General features: G+C 40.4%; 1 protein-coding gene across 2 annotated transcripts in view; it reads left to right on the plus strand.

Moving 5' to 3' along the window:
• KLHL29 (kelch like family member 29) overlaps nucleotides 1-21,351 on the plus strand; it is a 386,334-nt gene that overhangs the window by 130,842 nt on the left and 234,141 nt on the right. For both annotated transcript variants that reach the window (XM_077782446.1, XM_077782447.1), the window contains exon 3: nucleotides 15,602-15,907. In XM_077782446.1, the coding sequence (XP_077638572.1) occupies nucleotides 15,647-15,907 (261 nt within the window). In that variant the 5' untranslated portion in view covers nucleotides 15,602-15,646. The remainder of the gene's footprint in view (nucleotides 1-15,601; nucleotides 15,908-21,351) is intronic.

Consider the following 21,351-nt stretch of genomic DNA (forward strand, 5'->3'; position numbering starts at 1 on the left):
TTTCCAAAAAAGAAACTTCTACAAAATGGGGAGTCTCTGGGAGATAATTACGTGGTTGTATAAATAATGAGTGAGATATTATCTGCTAGCTCTATAGTCACATCCATGGAGAGAAGAGATGAGCTTTCTTCGAGGGCAGTAGAGTTCTCTCAGCTCAATTAAATGGACGTATAGTACCAGCCTGACACTGAACATTTGTTCCCATAGGAGCCTGTTAAAGGGAAATACAGTTAGTGTTGCATACAGCCTGTGTTTAGACCTCCTGCTTAGATTATGAAAAATGTTAAAGCTAAAAAAATCCCCCTCATTATTTGAGTACCAAAAGCTGCCTGGCTCCTGCATGCTCCCTGCAGCAGGGCACACCTTTCGCACTGCCCGATTAGCTCCGTGTTATCTAGCTGCAAATGCCTGGCTTCACTATTCCTGTACTTTATTTTAAAAGCCTTTTGCTGTATGCAATTGAATGTGCTGTAATCTTCTTATCAAATACCGAAGCTCTTTAGTGATGCCATTTTGAAATGTACTTCGGTTTTTAAATTGCAAATTCTTCTCTGGCTGGAAGATCTCTGTTCTTGGTCTAGGCAGTGGTTGAGAATATATTTCTCTGTCTGTGTGTGTGTGTGTGCATTTGGCTGTATATAAATGCCTGAAACATGCTGGCCCCTTTCCTGATAATGTCCAGTTGTGGGTTTCCCACTAAAACACTGGAAAGGGAAGACATGGGTTACAAAGCTGGTAGCTGCCCTCCTGGGTAATTCGGGGACGCTCTTCCTGTGATTTTTTTCTTGTCATTGTTGTATTTAGAACCTCCAAAGAGCTAAATTCTCTCTAAACAAGAGCAAGGAACAAGAGCAAGGATTTTCATTATTATTTATATAATTTTAAGTGAAAGAACAAGGCTGGTCTAGTTTTGGGTATGGAACTGAAAATCTGAGCTCATATATTCTGGTCTCACACCTGTCAGTAACTTGTGATGTGACTTGAAACAAAATCACTTAACCTGTGAGCCTTTTTCCTTACCTGTAAAATGGGGTTGAGAGTAAGAGGGATGCTATAAGTATTAAATATTTAATGTTTGTAAAGTGCTTTGAAGACAAAGAGTGCCACATAAATGCTTATCATTGTCTTCAAATCCAATGAACTGGGTAACCTTGTGTGGGAAAAATTTGCTAGAAACTGTAACTTTACAAATGAAGACCAAAGCAGGAGAAGAAAGGACATCTTGCAAAATTGAGTATTAAGAATTTTTTACGAAGTGCACTGAAGAGTCTGTCTCTAAAGAATTAGCAGAGGCAGTCTTTAGGAACATTGAAAATACTTTCAGAACATCATAGGATTCAGTAAACCAAATTGGACTTTCCTGCTAATAAAGAAAAGAAAGGAAAGTTCTAAACAAATGGCTCTGTTTAGCCTGGCCACAGTAATCAAGCATGTAAGGGGCCATTATGTGAATGCTGGGAAATAAGACATCTAGTTATAGACAGGCATTATTTCAAAGTGTATGTCTAATCCATCCTCAGTGGATGTAATTACTTACCTAGAAGATCAAGGAAATGTATGGATATGTACTTTATTCAGGAAAGCAATTGGTAGAGCACTCCATCTGTGAAGATCATTCCAGGCAGCTCGTTCACTTACGTCAGCTTAGAAATTGTTTACAAGTGGATAGGCAAAAAGATAATAATAGAATTCATGGGGAAAAAAGTGAAAGAAACTCGGAATGCACATGTCTTCAAAGCATGAAATTAAGCAAAACCCAGCCTTTGAAATTATGTAGAAGGTCTTCCCCATTATGTCTTTCATAAATACACAAATATATTGCAGATACAGAAATACTTAGTCCTTTCTGTCCCTCCTCTCTACCCCGACAGAGGACAAATGTGTGAGCTGCCTTGGGAGATTCTGGGAAAAAACTTAAACATTGGCAGGGCTGCATTTCCTCCACATAAACCTGTTCCTGGATGAATCCTTCTCCACAGGCTGCAGCTCTTGCCTGAATTCTGCTTCAGAATGGGTTCCTGTGCATGAGGAGAGGTCTTCCATGGGCTGCAGTGTGGATATCTGGGGGAAAAAAATCAGTGCTGGGAATGAACTTCTTGCAAGGGTGTAGTAATAGGACAAGGAGTAATGACTTCACAATAAAAGAGGTTTATATTGGATATTAGGAAAATATTCTTTACTGTGAAGGTGGAGAGACACTGGCACAGTTTGCCCAGAGAAACTGTGGATGCTCCATCCCTGCAAGTGTTCAAGGCCAGGCTGGATGGGGATTGGAGCAACCTGGTCTAGTGGAAGGTGTCCCTGCCCATTGCAGGAGGTGTTGGAAATAGAGGATCTTTGAGGTGACTTCCAACCTGAACCATTCTATGGTGATTCTGTGGTCAGCTTCCATCCTGGTCTTCTCCATAGACAGCAGGGTCACCCCTGCACCAGCACTGGGAGCACTTTCTCCCCCTCCTCCCTCTTTGGTCTTGATATCAGTAGGGCTGTTTCTTACACTTTTTTTCCTTATTCCTCATTGCCTGTGCAGTGTTCTTGCTCTTTGGAATGTTTCACAGAGGCCCCACCAGTTTGGCTGCCAGCCTCTGTGGTTCCCTGGAGTGGGGACAGGGAACTGGCTGTGGGCAGCACAGGGCCACTCCCTTTGGCACCATCCCTGCAGCCTCCCCAGGTCAGAGAAACTGCTAGGAAGAAAGGTGTTGAGAGGTACATGCGGTCAGTGATCAAAAATTATACATTTTTTGAGGGGGAACTGTTGTGGTGCTCACGGGCAAGTATTATAACTTAGGCATGTGTTACAATTTTATGTACAACACTCCTGGTCCCTGTTTGTGCCCGGCAGGCAGGCAGGCTGCTGGATGAGCCGAGAGAGCTGCGCTGCTCAGAGTCAGAGCAGAGCAATTGTAACAGCCTCCTGTGCTTTTTGGCCTAAAAATCTATAAATTCATAAGACTTACAAGAGTGCTGTGGTGACTCATCCATGCAGCAATCAAGGTGTCACAGCAAATCAAAAGTTTCCATCTCTTCTTTGAGACGGGGATTCGGAGAAAATGCTGACGGTAATTAAAAGAATTGCTCATCCCTGGCTGTGAAACTGCGGTGTGCCTCATCAGATATGCGTCTTATCTCCAAACTATTTATGGCTCTATCTTGGGGAGTACGTGCCAGCACCCAGAGCTGTGGAGCAGGACGTGGCTTCCCAAAACGGGGTGTGCTGCTGGCACCTCATGCCGCATGGGGCTGGACTTGACATTTGATGTTTTTCCCTGGTTTTCAGAGGTCTGACTTTGTTCTCTCAACTGCCATAATCTGTTCAGATTATTTACTTGGAGTGCAGTACCTGTGCCTGATCTTCCCATGCCTGCTTCTGTTGATGCCTAAGAATTGCTTACTTGATGGTAATTCTCAGTCTCAGCCTTTGACCACTGTTTGTGCCTTCACAGAGAGCTTGAATTTTAAGCCAGACTGATTAGTTAAGCTGCAACAGCATAATTGGATGGATGCTTCTTGTAAAAGCTTGTAAGGTTCTGCCTGTGAGGAATAAGTGCTCATAGTGGTGTCTCTGCAGTTTTTTCATTTATGTCTCCTTGTTACATTCTAGATCTCTGAAAACAAATTCCGTAGTAAGTTTTGTAGCAGTAGTAAAATAATTTGCTTCAATGGCTCACTATTAGATGTCACAATATACTTTTGGTTATCCTTCCTATGTGTATGGGGAAATGGCAGTGTGACGAAACATAATCAATTAGGAAAAATGATCTATTATTTCCCTTCTCTTTTCATCTATTCCAAAAACCTGATGGGCTGCAAGGCAGTGTGTCTCTAAGCAGTGCATATAATGTATGCAGTTACTGCATGCTCAGCAGCCAAATGCAAACATTGCAGAGTAGAAACACAAGGTTTATCTAAAAATAAACAAAAAGGAAACAGAAATCTGTACTTCAGATACTACACACAAGCTGTTCAAACAGTAAGATCTTAATAGTAGATTTAAAAGTGTCAACAGCAATAGCCTTGTGTTTTTGCATGGTTAAAACTTGTCAGCAAATGCAGTCTTTTGAGTGATAATAGCACTAAAAGGCTTACAACAGACAGTCCTTGGTGTACTGCAAAACAAAAAAACCTCACAGAACAACAAGTATCTGTTGACCTGGGGTCAGCATGGGAATCACAGGTCACTCATGTAGGCTGAGAAGCTTCTTGAGGAAGGAGCAAAATCCATGAAATCATCGCATTGCTTAACCATGCGAGTGGAAGGTCAGAAGGGAACAGACCTCTTCAGATTACATTTAGTAACTATGAAGATTTTGGTTCTAGTAGCCTCTTTGCATTGCATAGCATTTTCCCCCTCTACTCCCTGTGCCTCCTCAGAAAAATTTCATCTGATCCAATCCGAAGGTAATCACGTACTCATCAGCAATTTTTCAGCAGACCAGACAAAATTATTCCAAAAGTAAAAAAAAAAAAATATTTTTTTCTATGTATGTTTATGGACAGATGAGCCAGGCCAGGTCCATTCAGGAAGATGCAAGGATGGGATGGTAGCAAATAAATATGCACTGCTTCAAATATTAAACTGTCCCCTGATGTGCTACTGTAAATTGAAGTGAGTACTGTTGCTGTTAAGGTTGGCTTTACACATATTTTTTGCTGGTGTTGACATCTACTGGATAAATTTGCTACTGACAGGAGGAATATGCTCTGTTTCAGCGAACAGGAGAGTGCTGTCCCCTCCTCTCAGGAAGCTTGCATTGCACAGCTCTGTCTTGAACAGTCATACATCCTCACCACTGCCTTTTTTGTTGTTTTGTTTTTGTTGTCTTCTGTTCCCAAAATTGTCCTGTGAGCAAAAATTCAATTTAAAGATAGTAAATGGCAAACACATTTGGGCAACAGACTGATGAAACAGCTGCTGTCTTTCTCCTATAGACCTGTATTTTTCTGTTTTGCCCAAGGCAGTAAAGGGAAATCAGTTTATTAGTTTCACGTTGGTCACTGGTGAATATCATCCTCCCTCACAAAAATAACACTTTAATTCTGCTTGATTTGAAATAATTGACCGATCAGGAGTGAGGAATGTGAAGGGAGCTACCAAGACAGAATTACACCGTTGGGCTGGAAGATCAATTGTTGGGGAGGAGAGCTGAGACACTGCAGCCTTATATTACACCTGCCTGTTTATTACACTTGGCCTGAGGGGAAGGCAATGCACCATTCTGATCTGTTGCCTCGGAGAAGTTCGGATGTAAAATGAATGCAAAATCAGGGAACAGCAAGTTGGGTTTTTATGTTAATACATTTTATATTGATATTGAGGACATTTCAGTAAACTGAGCTTCTAGTTTATAGAACAGCATATGTGTTTTTCCTTTTCTCTATGCCAATATACTTTCCTAAATGTGGTTTAATTTTTTTTTTTTTTTTTTTAGTGTCTCAATAATACTTGTAGTGATTGACTGGTAGCAGTAGCACAAATACTTAGTAAAATTAGTCCCACTGGAAGATTACTCAGATGCTAGAGCTCTTCTTACTTCTCCTTCCTCCGCTCTTTCTGCCTGTTTTAACGATTTCATTTTAAGAAAAACGACCTGAGGCACAGCAGAGACAGGAAAAAATAAAAGTCACAAGAAAAAACAATAGACAGACTTACGTTTGGCAAATCCTGGAACAGAAGCAAGTCCAGATGTTTGCTATACAGACATTTGGCATGTATATAACAGCCTCGCTACAAGACTGCATATAGAGTTTTTGACAGCTTTGGTGGAATGAAAATGAATTATTACATTCAGAATAAAATGCAAAACATTTTGGCCAGTGCTTGCAAGTCTAGTAGGTTTCAACTTATATTTTTAACTACATTCTTGCTATTCTTAAATACATATTTAAGTAGGTGCTTGGCAAAAATGATTTGATTTCTCTGTAGTATTGAAAGGTTCTACATCACCTGACATATCTTGAGAGGGATATGGTGAGAGGTTCATGATCTGTTTATTATTTGATCCTGTTACTTCTAAAGCAGCTAATTAAAAGCTGCAGACCTCTGGCTTGGAAAAGGTGGGCTGCTGATTTCCTGCATTCAGCAAACAGCCTTCATCCAACAGCTGAAAAGATAAAACATGAGTCACTTGGGCCAAATTTAAATGAGATGCAAGAAAGGGTGGTGGAAGAAATGGTAACAGGAATAGCTTCTAAGAGGCAGAGGAGCAAGCAGAGAGGCAGTTAACTTTAATACTGGCAGTGGTATTAATTCATTAGCATGGTGGCACTGTCCCTCTGGTTCTTGACGCATCACCTTTCAAAACAAAACATAAATAGCAAGTGGATGTAAGTGATACTTACTCTATTGAACCAGCTGAAAATAAAGTCAATCCATTTTATGAAACATGGTTAGGCCATGAGAGGTGATGAGCTGTGACTGCAGATGGGCAGATAACATGGGCTCTGGCCAACTCCAGTGACATGCACTGAGAAGGGAATGTTTTAATCTGAAAGCCCCAGGTGTCTGCCCAGTATTTCCAGCCAGATTAAGGGGTCTCAGGTACTGATGGACTGGTACCAATGGTGCCATGAAACAAAAAGTGCCATGAAGCAAAAAAAATGAAGCACAGAAATATGCAGAGAAACTCCTCCAGACTCTCTGGGATCTCTATAACAGCAAGAATGCAGGTGTCTCCTTAAGTGAAGAGCAAGCTTGTGAGGCTTTGTGAATGGAGGCTAGTGGCAGTCACACATTTAGGGCACCAGAAACTGGAAAAACTGTAGTTATTCCCCATGGGTCAGAGATGTTGTGTATTCTCTGGAAATTCACTTACTGGAGGATTGGGATAGCTGCACCTTCATCCTTCAGTGCCACAAATCATGCTAAAGCTTTGAAGGTCTTTGGATGCCTGTTGCTATGGACTATGCTAGTCTCATGTTCAGTAAATTTAAAAGGCATGTAGATGTGGCACTTAGGTTTAGGGGTGGACTTGGCACTGTTTAATGGTTGGACTTGGTGATCTTGAAGGTCTTTTGCAACCTGAATTACTCTGATTCTATGATTTAATGTTTCTTTTTTTTTTTCCCTGAGGCGATTTTCATGGAATAAGCTCTTTTTATATACCAGATGGTTAGAGTCGGTTTTGTGCTGTAAGTGTACATGTGCTCTTGATTTGGGGGAGTGATACATGTCTCCTTTTAACAAAATGTGTGTCAGAAAATTCTGTGTGGTCAGAGGACATCAGTTCTGGAAGAAAAAATTTATTACTTCACCTGGTGCTGGCTGAAGCTTTTTAAATGTGAACAGTGATGGGGTGAGATGACTCAAAAATATCCTCTAAGAGGGAAATTTGAAGTATGTTTTTTTTATTACAGCACTTTGCAGCACTGCAAGTGATCCGGAGATCTTATGCTGTAAAATATGCTGCATTTAACCCTTACCTTGGCAGAGAGCTTTCTCCTGTAATAGTTTTGACTGATCGATCAGTCTTCCTTTAGGGTCTGGAAAACTGAGAACAGCAGTAAATAAAAGGAAATGTCTTCTGCCTTGTCCAAAATGTAATTTGAAGACCTAGTCCCCTTCTCCCCCCACCACGCCTCACCCACCTAAGAAACCATCCCCAAAAGAGCCAAAATCCTGCTAATTAAATTTTGTGAGATTTATTTCGTGACATTTGGCAACACTGACAGTAGCTTATTCTACATTTCGGCTTTATTGACTATGAAGTCTTAGGCAAGATTAGGTATGTCAGGTCCTGGCAGCCACTCCACACATTTTGAGAAGATGGCCCATTTCCCCAGAAGAAATCCAGTCGTGTCCCTGTCTCCCCTCCCCACCTGTCCCCGGCAGGCACCCCTGGACCCTGGCCACCAGTTGTCTTCCTGCCAGCCCCTGTGCCAAGGTGTTGGCCACCAGCTCTGCCGTGCAAGTCTTCCTGCACAAACCCTGCACAAGCTGCCCTTTAACACGGCAGCTCTTGGCATTTGGTTTCCTTTTGTTTGCTTTTCGTGCTAATGAGATAATTTAATTAGGGAAGACAATGTTTCGGGCAGTGTTTTGCAAGCAGGAGTGTTACAGAGGGACATCGTTTTTCTCTCTCTCCATTTTTAACAAGGCTGGGTCCTAGACACTGCCAGCTACCCTGGACCCTGCAGAGATATCTGAGGAAGGTATTTTGCTTTTGTGTAAAGTTCTGGTGGATTTTCATTTACAAAACTGCTGTATGAAATTCCAGTCTTGTTGCTGTAGAAGGTCCTTGGAAAGAGCAAGAATCTGCAGCTGGTGGCATCTAGAATTGATTTTGGGGGCTGGAGGGTGGTGAGGGTTGAATTTCTGCTGAGTTGTGGGTGTGGTTTGCAACAGAGCCATGGGGGAGAAACATATCAACTGTGAGATCTTTCCAACAGAAGCTTGAAGAGAAATAGATTTAGTAGTTTTCTCCTGGAGTTAGGAATTTTATTCCAATACATATCCCAAACCAGTATATTTTGACATATTTTCTATCAATTTATGGTGATAAGTATTTCTGAGGATGCGGATGGAGGCCTTTTAGAACAGTCCAATAAACTTTTATGATCTGGAGCATCTGCAGAAGGAGACTCCTTCTGCAGGAGTCTAAACTTCATTAGTTTGTGTGTATCGAGGTTTGGCAAGCAACAGGATTCAAGATGGGACTTGTCTTCACCTGCTTTTCCAGCAGTGTGAGCATTGGGACAGCCCCGAATCCTCATGAACTTTTCTCACCCTGCCAGTGCTCATGATCCATGAATTGAAGGATGTGTTACCCACTCTGCTCAGATTGTAAAAAAATTAGTATCTGAAAAGCAAATTACCATAGATAGGAAATGATCGCAGTGAAGAAAAATTTCCTAGAAGCTTAGTAATAAACCATACACTTTGAGATTTAGAGATTTTTCAGTAACCCCTCATTTAGGAAGGTTATATTCTGTCAACTGTGAAGGAAAGAAACTCCAAGGTATGGTTTCACTCACATCGTGAGTGGGATTTCCTTTTTTATTTGGATAGTCTAATTTATCTTTTTACTTACCTAGGGAGAAAATTTCTATATGCATCTGAAGTAGTCAGAAATAAAAAGTGCACAATGTTTTCTACAATATTTTGAGATAGCAAAGCAAAAATCTAATTTTTGCTTCTTGCACAGTGAGCTTTCTGCTGAGAAGATGCCATTGTGTTCATGCTCAGGTTTTTTTTAATATGTCCCAAAGCATCACCTCCTCCAGCATATATTTGGAAAATGAAATCCTATATAATCTCTTTAATCTACTGCTCCTTTATCACTTACAGAGTTAGGATTTGGTTTTTTTTTCTTTTTCTTTTTTTTTTCTTTTTCCTTTCTCTTTAAGATCTGATTGTAGCAAAGCAGCTGAAGTCTCTCTGCCTTGTCTTGGATTTTACAAGAGCTTTACAACTGTTTACAAGACTAAATCAGGGGTTTACAAAAGTAGACCTTGCTTGATAATAAAGTTGTTTCCTTGCCTCTCAAATATTTCTGGATCTTATCTTTCTACACAGCTGCTTGTAGTTCAGCTTTACAGAATCTCTTGATTGCATTCTTTCTGCTCTTGTCTCACAGAGTTCTTTCACTGAAGTCACCCAAAGAGAAAAAAAAAGCAGCTAAGTAAAAATTGTGAAAGTGGATTAGTCAGATAGGTGTAGACTTGTAACAATGATTCTATATGTGTCTAAGAAAGTCTTTGTAGGTTATAAAAAATGTTGAGCTCAAATGAAACATTTTGCTTGGCACGTTGCTGAAGAGTTACTCCTGAAGCTGCCAGGACTGCTAGTACCTTGTTTTATTTTGACTTTCTTGAAAATGTGTACATATGTGACCTGACAATTGAGTTATATCCAGAATTTATTGTTATACTGATATATTTCAATGTCATTTTGGTGCCATGTGCATAAATTCTGTCTTCAGACCTGTGCCTGGGGAGAGGTTGTTGTGTCGGTAGGCTCTGATAAAACTGCATGTTGTAACATTTCCCCTGCAGCATATATGTGAAATCATTCAAGCTTAGGTACTTAGACATCTTCCTTTTTATCAGTTACAGTTCTTCATGCTGGATCTGATCCCAGCAAATCTCTCTCCCTCTTCTTTTTCGTTAGGTGTTTTTTTTTTGGTTTTTTTTTCTTCCTGGTGTGTGTGTGGATCTCATAAAATACTTAGGCATTACATGCACTTAACTGCTTTTAAAGCTCTCTGATGGGCTATTTTACCTGTACTTCCATTTATCCTGTCTGAAAACATGTAAGATTATTTAGCTGCGTATTTTAAAGCTTCAGGTTCTTTCTTTCTCCTTTTCTGCCATTTCCCTAATGAGCATGTATCTACTTCCGTCACTGTCTCCCAACGTCTCTCGCCTATCATGTTTCTGTAATGTTATTATTTAAAAGGTAAATTTAGAAACAAATGCTTACCCAGGAAAAATTTAAATTAAAAGCTTGACCTTTATTTTTGAAGTCACTTAATGAAGTTGACTAATAGTCTAAGAAATCTGATTCTCCAGCTTCAGACTGGCTGAAAGCCTGTTTTTTTTCCTTATATTTATATCTGTGGGGACAGGCACTTTAAGGAGACCTTGACTAGATAAGCGTGGAAAGCAGGGAAAAAGCTGCTCCAAGGCTCGAGCCCGGACTGTCATTTAGAGGAACATGAATAGGAAGCATTTTTTCTGCAGAATAGTGAGTGTTTTGGGCTTGGGGGAAGAAGGGCTGTGTTTAAATGTATCGAGCATAAAATGAAATGTTAACCACTTGAGTTTAATAAATCTGTAGCAATGATCTGTTTGAACCTGGTAAGAGCCCTGAGGACAACACGCTGCTATCTCACAAGCTGCTGGCCTTTTCCTTTCCTCTGTGTGTGTGTGTGTGTGTGTGTGTGTGTGTGTGTGTGTGTGTGTGTGTGTGTGTAAGATGGGGGAACAAGTAGCAAACGAGCTTGCATAAGAGATGTGGTGAAAAATGAGTACCAGGAGGAAGGTGGTATGTGCTATTAAGGTTGGAGGATTTCCAAGTGGCCAAAGTGTTTGGGGTAAATTTGGAGGCTGGATGTTGTCCTCTGTGTAAGTACCCTACATTTGAGTCCTGAAGATACTCACATTTCACCGAAAAACTTTCTCAGATATTATTGGTGAGCAAGCTATTAGTATGAGATATGTCTAAAATTCCTGGTTGTAGAAAAAGTCATGTTTTCTAGCAGGGATTTACTTTGCCTTGAGAGGGATAGATTCTTATGTTCTCTCTCACCTGCATTGCATGTTTTGGCCTTGTTGCATTTCTGAGAAGGTGTTTGGTATTATTCCATCAGTCTATTACCCTCTCCTAGTCTACCCTCCCAAACCCATCTTTCTCTGAAAGTAAATGATGGGGGAAGGGGTCAGGTGCATCTATAATCCTCATCCTGGCTCCTGCATAACCTGTCTGAAACAAAGTGGGCTGTATTCTGTCATTCTTTTTGCAGCACATGCAAAGTGATGCAGTCTTAGGGACTTCTTACCTTGACATATTATTGAATCTCATTTTATATTTGTCACAGAATTTGTATTTACCTCTGGCTGCTTGATCTCTCTTATTGAGCCCTTTCCACAACCCTCCCTTAATACCAATTTGATCTCCTTTTTTTGCTTTGAGTTTATAAGTTCATCCAGTAACTGCTATGGGCTTCTCCCTCTTTTTTTTCTCTCTCTTTAGCAGGGTGAGGGATTTTTTCTCCTCTAAGAGAGTTTTTGTTCCTTTTGGCTGCAAAATAAAATCCTTTGATTCTATGTGACAAACAGGGACACGTTTCCTTTCTAGTAGAGATTAAAGACACCTGGCTACTCCAGTGATTAGATCTTGAGTAGAAGGTGAGGGAAGTGTCTCACTGACTTCACCACCTTCTCCAGACAGTGTCAGCTGAATTGGTTGTACAGAGGGATTTTCAGCAGTAACAGGGTACAATATTCCTCCTCATGGACTACGAATCTGAGATGCACAAATCATAAGTTCTTTCTCTTGCTGGCGTGTCTCCATCATGGATTTATGGCTCTGATGCATGGTAGACATATCTGAGATAGCCCAAAGCTTTTCTGCCCTAGTATTGGCTCCTACATGTGACAGTGTGGAGTGTCATGCTAGCTGAAAAATCAACCCCACAGCTGTGGTTGACAGATCTGTAATTAGCTGGCATGGGTCTAAAAATCAAGGTAAAAATCTTCTTTCTCTTCCCCAGTGCTGCTTAGAGGGATCTAAAACTAGGTAAGAGAAAATATCTGCACATGAATGTTGAGGAAAACTTACCTTAAAAAGGTAATGAATTAATTGCAGCTACTGATGTTGATATTTCTATGTATTAGGCATTGTTATTTCTCCTCTCTCTCTCTGCAACAAAAAGGGTTTTTTTTGTTCTCTTTTGTTTTGTCTATTTCTAGAGGAAAAAAAAAAATCTCAAAGAACATGTTTAGAAAATTGTAGCTTAAAATCAGATATTGTGGAACTGGTAGTGATAGGGTTAGGGTTGTGGCTGGACTTGATGATCTTGGAGATTTTTCTCAACCTTTAGGCTTCTGTGATCTCTGACTGCAGTGACTGCTGCCCTCCCTGCTGTTTGAGTGAGATTTCCACTGGCCTCTATCTCTGCTGTTTCTCAAGATGGTTTATGCTGCCCTGTGTCTAGTTCTGTGCAGAGGAATGTGATGATTACACTTGACTCGGGACACACTGCTGGAGAAGATAGAGTACAGAATAAGTTTAAAGCATTATTATTTTGATTGTGATCCTCAACATCAATAGTCTAGACAAAGCATAAACTCTGGATCCAAAAATACACTTAAAAATTAGCTGGTCTGTTCACAACCCATTTCTTACCTCATCCAGCAGCTATTTATGAAAACATTTTCTATTCTTTCTAATTTTAAATAGCGAGCACTAGCAGTTGAATACTCATTTATTAGATTGTTATCCCCTCCGGTTTTTTTGCACATCTCGTTGCTGTCAAGTAACTTTGTACCCAGCCAAAACTGACATGTTGAAACAAGTAGCGTATATTTAATGCAATGTACTGGGGAGGAAAAAAAAAAAAAAGAAAAAAAAAAGGAAAAAAAAGGAAACAAAACAAAACAAAAAAGACCGATTGTCATTGGAAGTTTGAAATACAGTAGCTGGACTGAGAAGTGAATGTGCTCATGAAGAGGGTGTTGGGTTTTAAGTAAACTTCTTAATGCGTGGCTTAGTCACAGGCTTTTTTCCTGCTTGTTATTGTCATACTTGCCTGCCAGTCTCATCTGATAGAAGGATTGCTGGGGGCAGGGTGCCTGGCATCGTGTGGCAAAAACTGCTTGCTGTTGACTTGTGTGCATGTGTGCCGCTGCTCTCCGCTGAAATAAATGTCAGAAGTGCTCAGGAGTGTGGGTGGGTGGGGAGATGTGATTTGGCTCTCCCTGGTTGCCTTGTCAAGGAGTGCACTAATACAGCTAATGGAGTTCCTCGGGCTCCGGAGGAGAAGGGCATTCAGTTGACAGCCACCATCCAAACAGTCACAAAAGATAGCTTCATACTGCAGTGGAAGCTGTTTGGATTAAAAATAAACTTTTTCAAAGGCAAGGAATAATAAAGGGTATTTTGAAATTGCAGCTTGAAGTTTGTAGTCTCCTTTTTTGCCTGACTTAGCAAAATGGCTGCAGAACAAATGAAAGCGAGGTTATACCTGTGGAATTTCTAACCTTTAAAGATACTTGTTTTGGTACTGAATTTATTCTGAGATAGTTTTCACTAGAGAAAAAGCTTGCTTTCTTAACCTCTACTAAAAGAAAAGGTTCTGTTTTCACTACAGCAGCTTTCACAGCACTGGTGTCTCTGGGTTTTTCTGTGGTCATTGTACAGCTGAGCTCACATGGTCCTCTGGAAAATACAGAAAGTATCAGATGGCCACAAAAATGAAAGACAGAGGAATCTAAGCACATGCTAGAACCATCAGCCCTCAAATCAAGTCAAACATTGCATCACATTCTACTAGAAAAAAAAAGTTGGGTTAAGAAGAATGTTAATTTTGTGGTCAATACCAACAACACTATGTTGTGGTCCCCAGTGTAGGCTTTTGCTGGAGGTGCTCATTCCTGGAGAGGGAAAATGTAACCATCAAAAATGCAGCTTACTGGGAGATTTGATTTGGCAAAAACCAAATTGTTGAATATAATGATTTTAGGAGGGAATTCGGCAGGGTTTTGTAATATACAAATATATTATTTAATTTTTAGCTGAGGAAGACATTCTTTGTCTCAGCTAGTAGCCCTCTAGTGAACCAGGTGAACCTTTCATCATTTAGACATAGTGATTAGTTTTGTTTGCCTTTTTAATTTCTACCAGGTGAATAACTAACATTGTTGATAGGCACAGAGTTTTATAACACTTCTAAATTTTTTATCTCTATTAAGAAGTTTCTTATCTTCAAGTTTCCGAGTGACTTTAATTCTGGCTCCCTCCACAATCCTTATAAACAGATACTCATACCATCCAATTTTGTATCTAAGAATTTGTGAAACAACATTCCTTCCTCTGACCTGATGTCATTATTACAAAGAACTTAGCAGATTGTATGATGCAAATAAAATAAATCAGGTGCTGCAGTGACCCACATACTCATTATTTATTTATGGAAATAAACACATTTAGAATTTATTCATATTGTTTCTTCTATTGCAAATGCTGTAAACTTTCACTTACTCAGAACTCTGCTGGGAAAATAGCATTATTGCCATCATTCTGCACATAAGGAGACCTTGCCAGGAAGACTTCAGTAACTGCTCTAGGCTATGTAACATATAATTATCAGAACTAAGATTAGATGCTGGGAGTCTTGACTCAGAGCCTTGTGTTAAGACATCCCTCACCTGTCAGATACAATCTGTAGATAACTGAGACTGAGGGGTGATAAGGACAGGGTGATCACAGAACAACTTGGTCATAGATCACCTATGTGCATTAAGTGTTTTAAGTCTAGCCAGAAGCACAGGAGGAGACAGAACATGTTCACCTGCCCTATAGAGCATCCTCACTGTGGGGAGGTGTCACAGAGTAAAATATTGTTGTAAGAGCTTCCAGTGAGGAGGTCTAGCAAAAAGGGGAATGTGTGAAGCAGTATTTGGCTTTGAAAACAGAGAAATAATGGGTAGATTTAGCAGGTAGGTTTTTTTTTCTCTTTGATCTTTAGCAGCAATATTTGGTCATGTGTCAGGTACAGGAAAGAGGCTACAGAAAAGATCTGAAGGCTACTGAGAAAACGGAAAGATGGAGCTGTTGGGAATGTTTTCCTGTTGTCAGAACATTGAATTACGACTTTCTCCTGACTTGGCTTTTCACAATTTGTGTGCTTTTGCTCGTTATTTTGATGAAGAGTTTGGGCAGATGGTGTTTCTTCAGGTCTGTGGGACTGGGCTCTGCACTGTGTCCTTGTACTTGTCTAAACTGTCTCATTTGTGTTCTAGATTAATATTCACTATGACTGCTCTTCCTCTTGATGTTCAGCTGGGAAAAGAGGAGAAACAGTGTTCTGCTAAGGCTGGGGTGGCAGTCCGTGTGCTGGGCCCCCATCCCTAAATCCCTAACTCTGCGTCGTTGTTCTTCCAGGCGGGCTCCCGCGTTCCCCCTGAGCCGCCGCTGCCCTCCGCCGCCATGTCACGGCACCACAGCCGCTTCGAAAGAGATTACCGGGCGGGCTGGGAGCGCCGGGACTGGAGCTCCAACGGGAACCATGTGGGCAGCACCAGCTGCAGCAGCGCCGCCAGCACCACCAGCAGCTCCCGGCCCGGGCTGCTGCCCCTGCCCATCGTCCCCTCGCGCCTCCCCGCCCCGGCCACCGCCGCCTGCACCACCGGCAGCAGCGAGGTCATCACCAGCCTGGTGGCCAACTCCTCCCCAGCTTCCAGCACCAAAGTAAGAATTCAGATTTTCTTTTCCTTTTTATTATTTTTTTTTAATTTAATTTTTATTTTTTTTAACGTGGTTGATATGTTGAAAGGGTGTTAGAGATGGAGCGTCCTCTGTCCCTTTGCATTCATGGCATAGCCAAGAGTAGGAAAATGAATTTATATGGGCAGTCTGTGTATTTTTAATTTTTTCCTGTGTTGGGCATATGCAACACAGAAAAGAATTAAAGGTCTTTCTTGCTCCAAGATTGCGTGTCTCCATGCTTCTGAGAGGCCTAGGCAGAGCAAATGTTTCCCTCCTTTCACCACTGCCTACCTTTGGGCTTTCTGTCGCTTTCCCTGGAACTTACTGCTCCCATTTTTCTTTTGGGAGTGCTCTTTTTGTCTGTTGACCAAGGCAGAGCTGTGGTTGACAGCAACTGGATGTGGTTCTCATCTAGAGGCAGTGGAAAGTGACTAAAGGTCATAATTTTGGCTGAATGGTGTTTTTCTTTCTCTTTAGTTGATAGTTTCCTGTAAGGTTCTCAAAGCCTCATTCTTAGTGCACGTTGGAGTGAAACTGTGGAACTCCTACAACCAGCTTCACTCATTTGTGCAGAAATGCACACTAAAGAGTGAGGCAATATTAAGGACCAAAGAATAGAAGTCACTAGTAAACTATTGGGCTTTTTTGTTCCAGTATATTATTGGAGGGAAGAGGGTGAGTTTTCCTTTAAAAAAATAGGTCTTGTAGAACAGCAAGGAACATTTGACATTCTTGGAGAAAGTTGGGGTTTCTTTTTGCATACAGATTCAGGTAGAACAGCTGGGAACAGAACAACCTGGCAAATGGTAAAGGTGACCACAGCGCTGGCAAAGTGAGACAGAAGCACTGCTGGGTTTCTTTTTATGATATTTAACATTTTCTTTCAAGTTGGTTTCATTTTAATAACTGAAAGTGCCAAATGCAACAGATGTAGACAGAGGGAAAGGAGACAATGAAGTTATTTTATTTAAAGTAGGCCAAGAGCAAGCTGAAATTTTGCTACAGTACCATTATTATATTGATTTTTTTCACACTGTAGAAAAACAAGGTCAATGCTACAGAAGGAAACATTAGCCTAAAGTGTGGTTGTAAAAATTTGCCATGGCATCTTAAAATTATTATCATTTGGAAGAAGCTACTCAGATTCTGATCAAAACATTTTTAGTGTCCTCCAGATGCTATCCAGTGATAGATGCATTTCAATCATGCTTTGTCTGGAGATGATTGAAGCAATTTTGGAGCCAAAGCAGTGGTTTCATTTATCATGACCTTTGTTCCTGGGTCTGCTTAGAGTCCAACAATTGTCTGGAGCTGATCAGCCCTTTTCCCAGATGTTCAAAACCATTTTGAAGCTTATCAGTGCTAGTAAACCATGTGTTTATTGGGGAAGAGGAGGCAGGAACAGCAAGTTAAGTGCCTTTTGATCATATGCTAGATGTGAACTGTCTTCTAAATTACCTTATTAGACAATTTTCTGATGACTTTCATTAGTATGAATGTTTTGGCATGAATAGATCAAAAGCAATAAATAGACAAGAATGGAGGTAACAGGAGACACTTTTTATTCTGAGAACTGTTAATCTGCTGTGTAATCTCCCATAAAATAAGTGTGTAAAAATGCATAGAGTTTTTGCCCCAGCTTCTTCTGCTGTGAATCAACTAAGCAGCTCTAACTAAAAATTCAAACTTGCATATATTAAAGAGGAAAAAACTGTGAAGAGGTGATAGAGGTAGGTAGGTAGGGTAAACAGAGATGTGAGTGTATGGTGCTTAGCAAGCTTCTAACTAATAATGTGAAATGGTGTCATAAAAAACATCAGGTGCTCATACACACTCCTGTTTACCTTGCCTGTCTCTCTCTCTCTCTCTCTCTCCCCCTCACACACAGCAGACTTACACTTGTGGTCAGCAGTGTAACCAGCCAAGGCTTTTCCCTGGTAGAATCTAGCTAATGGCTAGGCATAAAAAAATTCATCCATATATTGAAGAGATCACAAGTTTTAGAAAAACAATGTGGTTACTCACTTTATTTTAAAAATAAAAACATAAAAATATAATACTTTAATATTTTAAAAACAAACCAAGCATGTGCTAAGTTGCCTTGAGATCACGGCTGCCTACCTTTTACAGCCATTTGTGTCAGCATGTTTAAGGGGATACCATGTGGGGGATAGGTAACATCTAACAGCTGGATTTGTTAGTTCTGTTTTGGGAGTGAGATATTTGATTGCTGAGCTGCCCTTCCGTAGGCTGAACCTCCCCCAGCATTATGGCAGGTCATTAAACTCAGTGCCAGGTGTGTGCCCCACACAAGAGATGAGGCGTCAGGAAGCAAGAAGATTGAGAACCTGGCTCTCCTTGTCTTAGTGTCCAAGGAGATAAGTACATCCACCAGTGCTGCCCCAGGCTGAGGTCAGAAGGGACTCTTTCTCCCATCCAGTCAGCATAACTTCCAGAGCTGGTTTGGTGATCTCAAACTACAGAGAGCTACCGTCTGTAGCCCTTCAGACTGGGTTCCTTCTTGTTCGTCATCCTCCCAGTTAAAAGTTTGCTTCATTTTTTTTGTAAATCATCTAGTCTGTTCTCAGTCCTTTGGTCCTTGGTTCCTCTCATTTCCTGCTATTGACCAGTTTTGGTAGCCTCCAAATAACCCTGCATCTTTTGCATCCCCGTCCCATCTTTATTTCCTTTGAAAATATGGGTGCTAAAACTTAGATACCCAAACCATATGCATGCTTTCAGCAGCAGACTCACCATTCCCTTGCATGGGGATAAGACTGCTCCCTCCCTCTGTTTCCATGTCTGTATAGCTAATAATTGCTGCAGACTTTTTTGCCAAAGTGCTAAATCAGTAGTTATTAAAAATGCATATATACTTGCCATCGTCCTCAGTTATGAATTACCAAACAGCCATAGTTTTGTCAAAGAATGAAGTGAAGTCTGTTTGACAAGATCTGTCTTCTGAGTACCTGTATTGTCTGATATTGGTCATACTCCCATCCTTCAGCTCAAGGTTAACTAAATCCTAAAGTGACAAATTCAAAATGGGGGAAAAACTTCTTTTCTGTCTGACATGTAACTGGACTGTATAACTTGCAGCATGATGGAATTGTTCAGGGAATTTATAGATAAATAGTTTTAAGGACCACTAGTCTACCTAATCTGGCTGAACCATGGTCTTTAAAATTATGTAAATGTATGTAAGATTAAAGACTTTGCCAGACTTACATGATATGAATAGAAAAAGCATTGGAAAGGAGAGAAAAAAATGCAACTATGCTTGGGGGAAGACTAGCTGAGAGGGGGTTGGGTTTAGTCTATGTTTTCATGCTTCTGGAAGAGCTTTTACTATCTGTAGAGGACTTTGGAAGATTTTTATTACTAATTATTAATGTGTAGGAGAACTTCAGAACTAATTATGTTTTGCAGACCTTTGAAATTTATTCTCAAAACATACCTGTAACCTTCTTGCCACAGATGCATTGGTACAAATCACACTTAGTGGATCTGCCACCTTTAAGTGGTTATGGATGTTTGGTCTGAGTTATTTAAACAGAAAAGCATGAGCGTTTTTGCTGAACAAAATGAAGCTTTGCACTGCTGTAACCCGTTTCATTGGAGGCTGCCAGAAAATACCATAAAAACTTTAAAACTTCAACAACCTGTAAGAAATAGTTTGATGCTGCACACCCAGTATATTTACAGGGAAAGTGAGGCACTCAGAGGTAGTGATTTTTGGGTTTTCTGCTCATTCAGTGCCACTGTGAGCAAAGTTTCAACTCTTTTATTAAATTTGTTTTTTCTACCCTGATTCTCTACCCAAAGGGCTGGGCTACAGACTGGCACCCAAAGGCTGCACAGTTCAGAGGGATGAGTCCTCTGCTGGAGATATTTCCTCAACCCCTCTACTAGCAGTCCATAGGAAAGTGGAAATCTTGGCAATAATCTCTGTGTTTGGATCAATGTGTCAGACATGTGTATGATGATTGAGTTCAGGGCAGGTTCTGTGCATGGTGAGGTTTTGGTTTTCTTTTCTGTAGTGAGGTTATTTATTGGTAAAAGGAAGTTATCCAAGAAATCCTTATAAGACTACAGCGCTGCTTAAGATACTGGCAACAAAACAGAAATTCATTTAAGGATGCTGCACACCATTCCAGCTATGTTTTCTGTTCATCTCCACAGCACCTTCATTCTTTGTTGCTTTTCCGAATTACTTTGCAAGTTACTTGTACAATTTTCTCCATCAAAGCTCCTGTATCACAGCTTCAATTTAGAAGTGTTGTCATGGGCTGTAATTTGAAATTTTATTACCAAGAGATTTTTTGGTTATAGAACATTTACTTTTATCATCTCTATATTATTTTTAAATGCCTGAAAAGATTGATACATCAACAGAATCTGTGCACCACCAGGTGAGATCTAATTTTTTTTCCAACCTTAATTTTAAAAACCTTTTGCTTGGAACATAAATGGATTCTTCAGCCCCCCAACACTTAATGATTTGTTATTCTCAAGGTTAAACCTATGACAAATTTTACAAAAACACCAGTCTTCAGTTTTGATAAAATTTTCTCTAGTTGAGCTCAGGGATAGCTGTGCAGTTTTAAGTCTTTAAATAGTGTAACTGAGGCGTGATTGTGGCCTCCTGTTCTCACAGTACTCCTTTAGCATTTAAGACTTGTGTGTTTTTGCTACCAGAGTATATCCCACTGTGGTTAGCCACAGGTTATGGTGTGGGAGGAAGACAGTGATGATCAAACATTTGTTAACCTCTCTGGAAAGTCAGGCAAGGATAGCAGACGAAGAAGTAGCCACTGCTGACTTTGTACATCACTGCAATTAAATAGCATTAAAAAACAAGTGGGAAGGGAAGAAAATTCTTATGTTAGAGAAAAAAAACAAGTCAGTGTGGCTGAGGAATGCACCATAAGAAGGAATAAAAGGAAACAGCACAGAAGTAAAATGTTATTCTTACGTCCTTCATGGGCCAAAAAAATGTAACTCCCAGAACAGCAGCCTGTCAGATGCTGATGATTTGCAGTAGGTTGCAGGATTTGTGTTGTCTGTTCTCTTTCTCTCGCTTAGGAGGTGGTGATTTGTGAAGTTGGTGTACGGCTTCCACAAATATTTAAAATATTGATTAAGCAGAGGAAGAATAAACATGAATTGTTTTTCAAGTTACGCCTTATGTTGTACATGACTAATTACATACAACAATTTGCTCTGCTACGGTAACTGAAATTTATGTACTCTTTTTATTATAAAACATAAGATGCTTGCATAAAGAGAGAGATTATAAATATTGGAATACAACAGTTGCTAGAAAACAGTCAAAATATGCGATGATGAAATAGATGGGGTATGCTCTTCCAGCTTCTCAGTGAAAGCTGTTCTTCTACTCCCCTAGGGTTTGTAACTGAGAGCTG

Source organism: Lonchura striata, chromosome 3, assembly GCF_046129695.1.
Source record: "Lonchura striata isolate bLonStr1 chromosome 3, bLonStr1.mat, whole genome shotgun sequence".
In the NCBI taxonomy this organism is placed as follows: domain Eukaryota; kingdom Metazoa; phylum Chordata; class Aves; order Passeriformes; family Estrildidae; genus Lonchura; species Lonchura striata.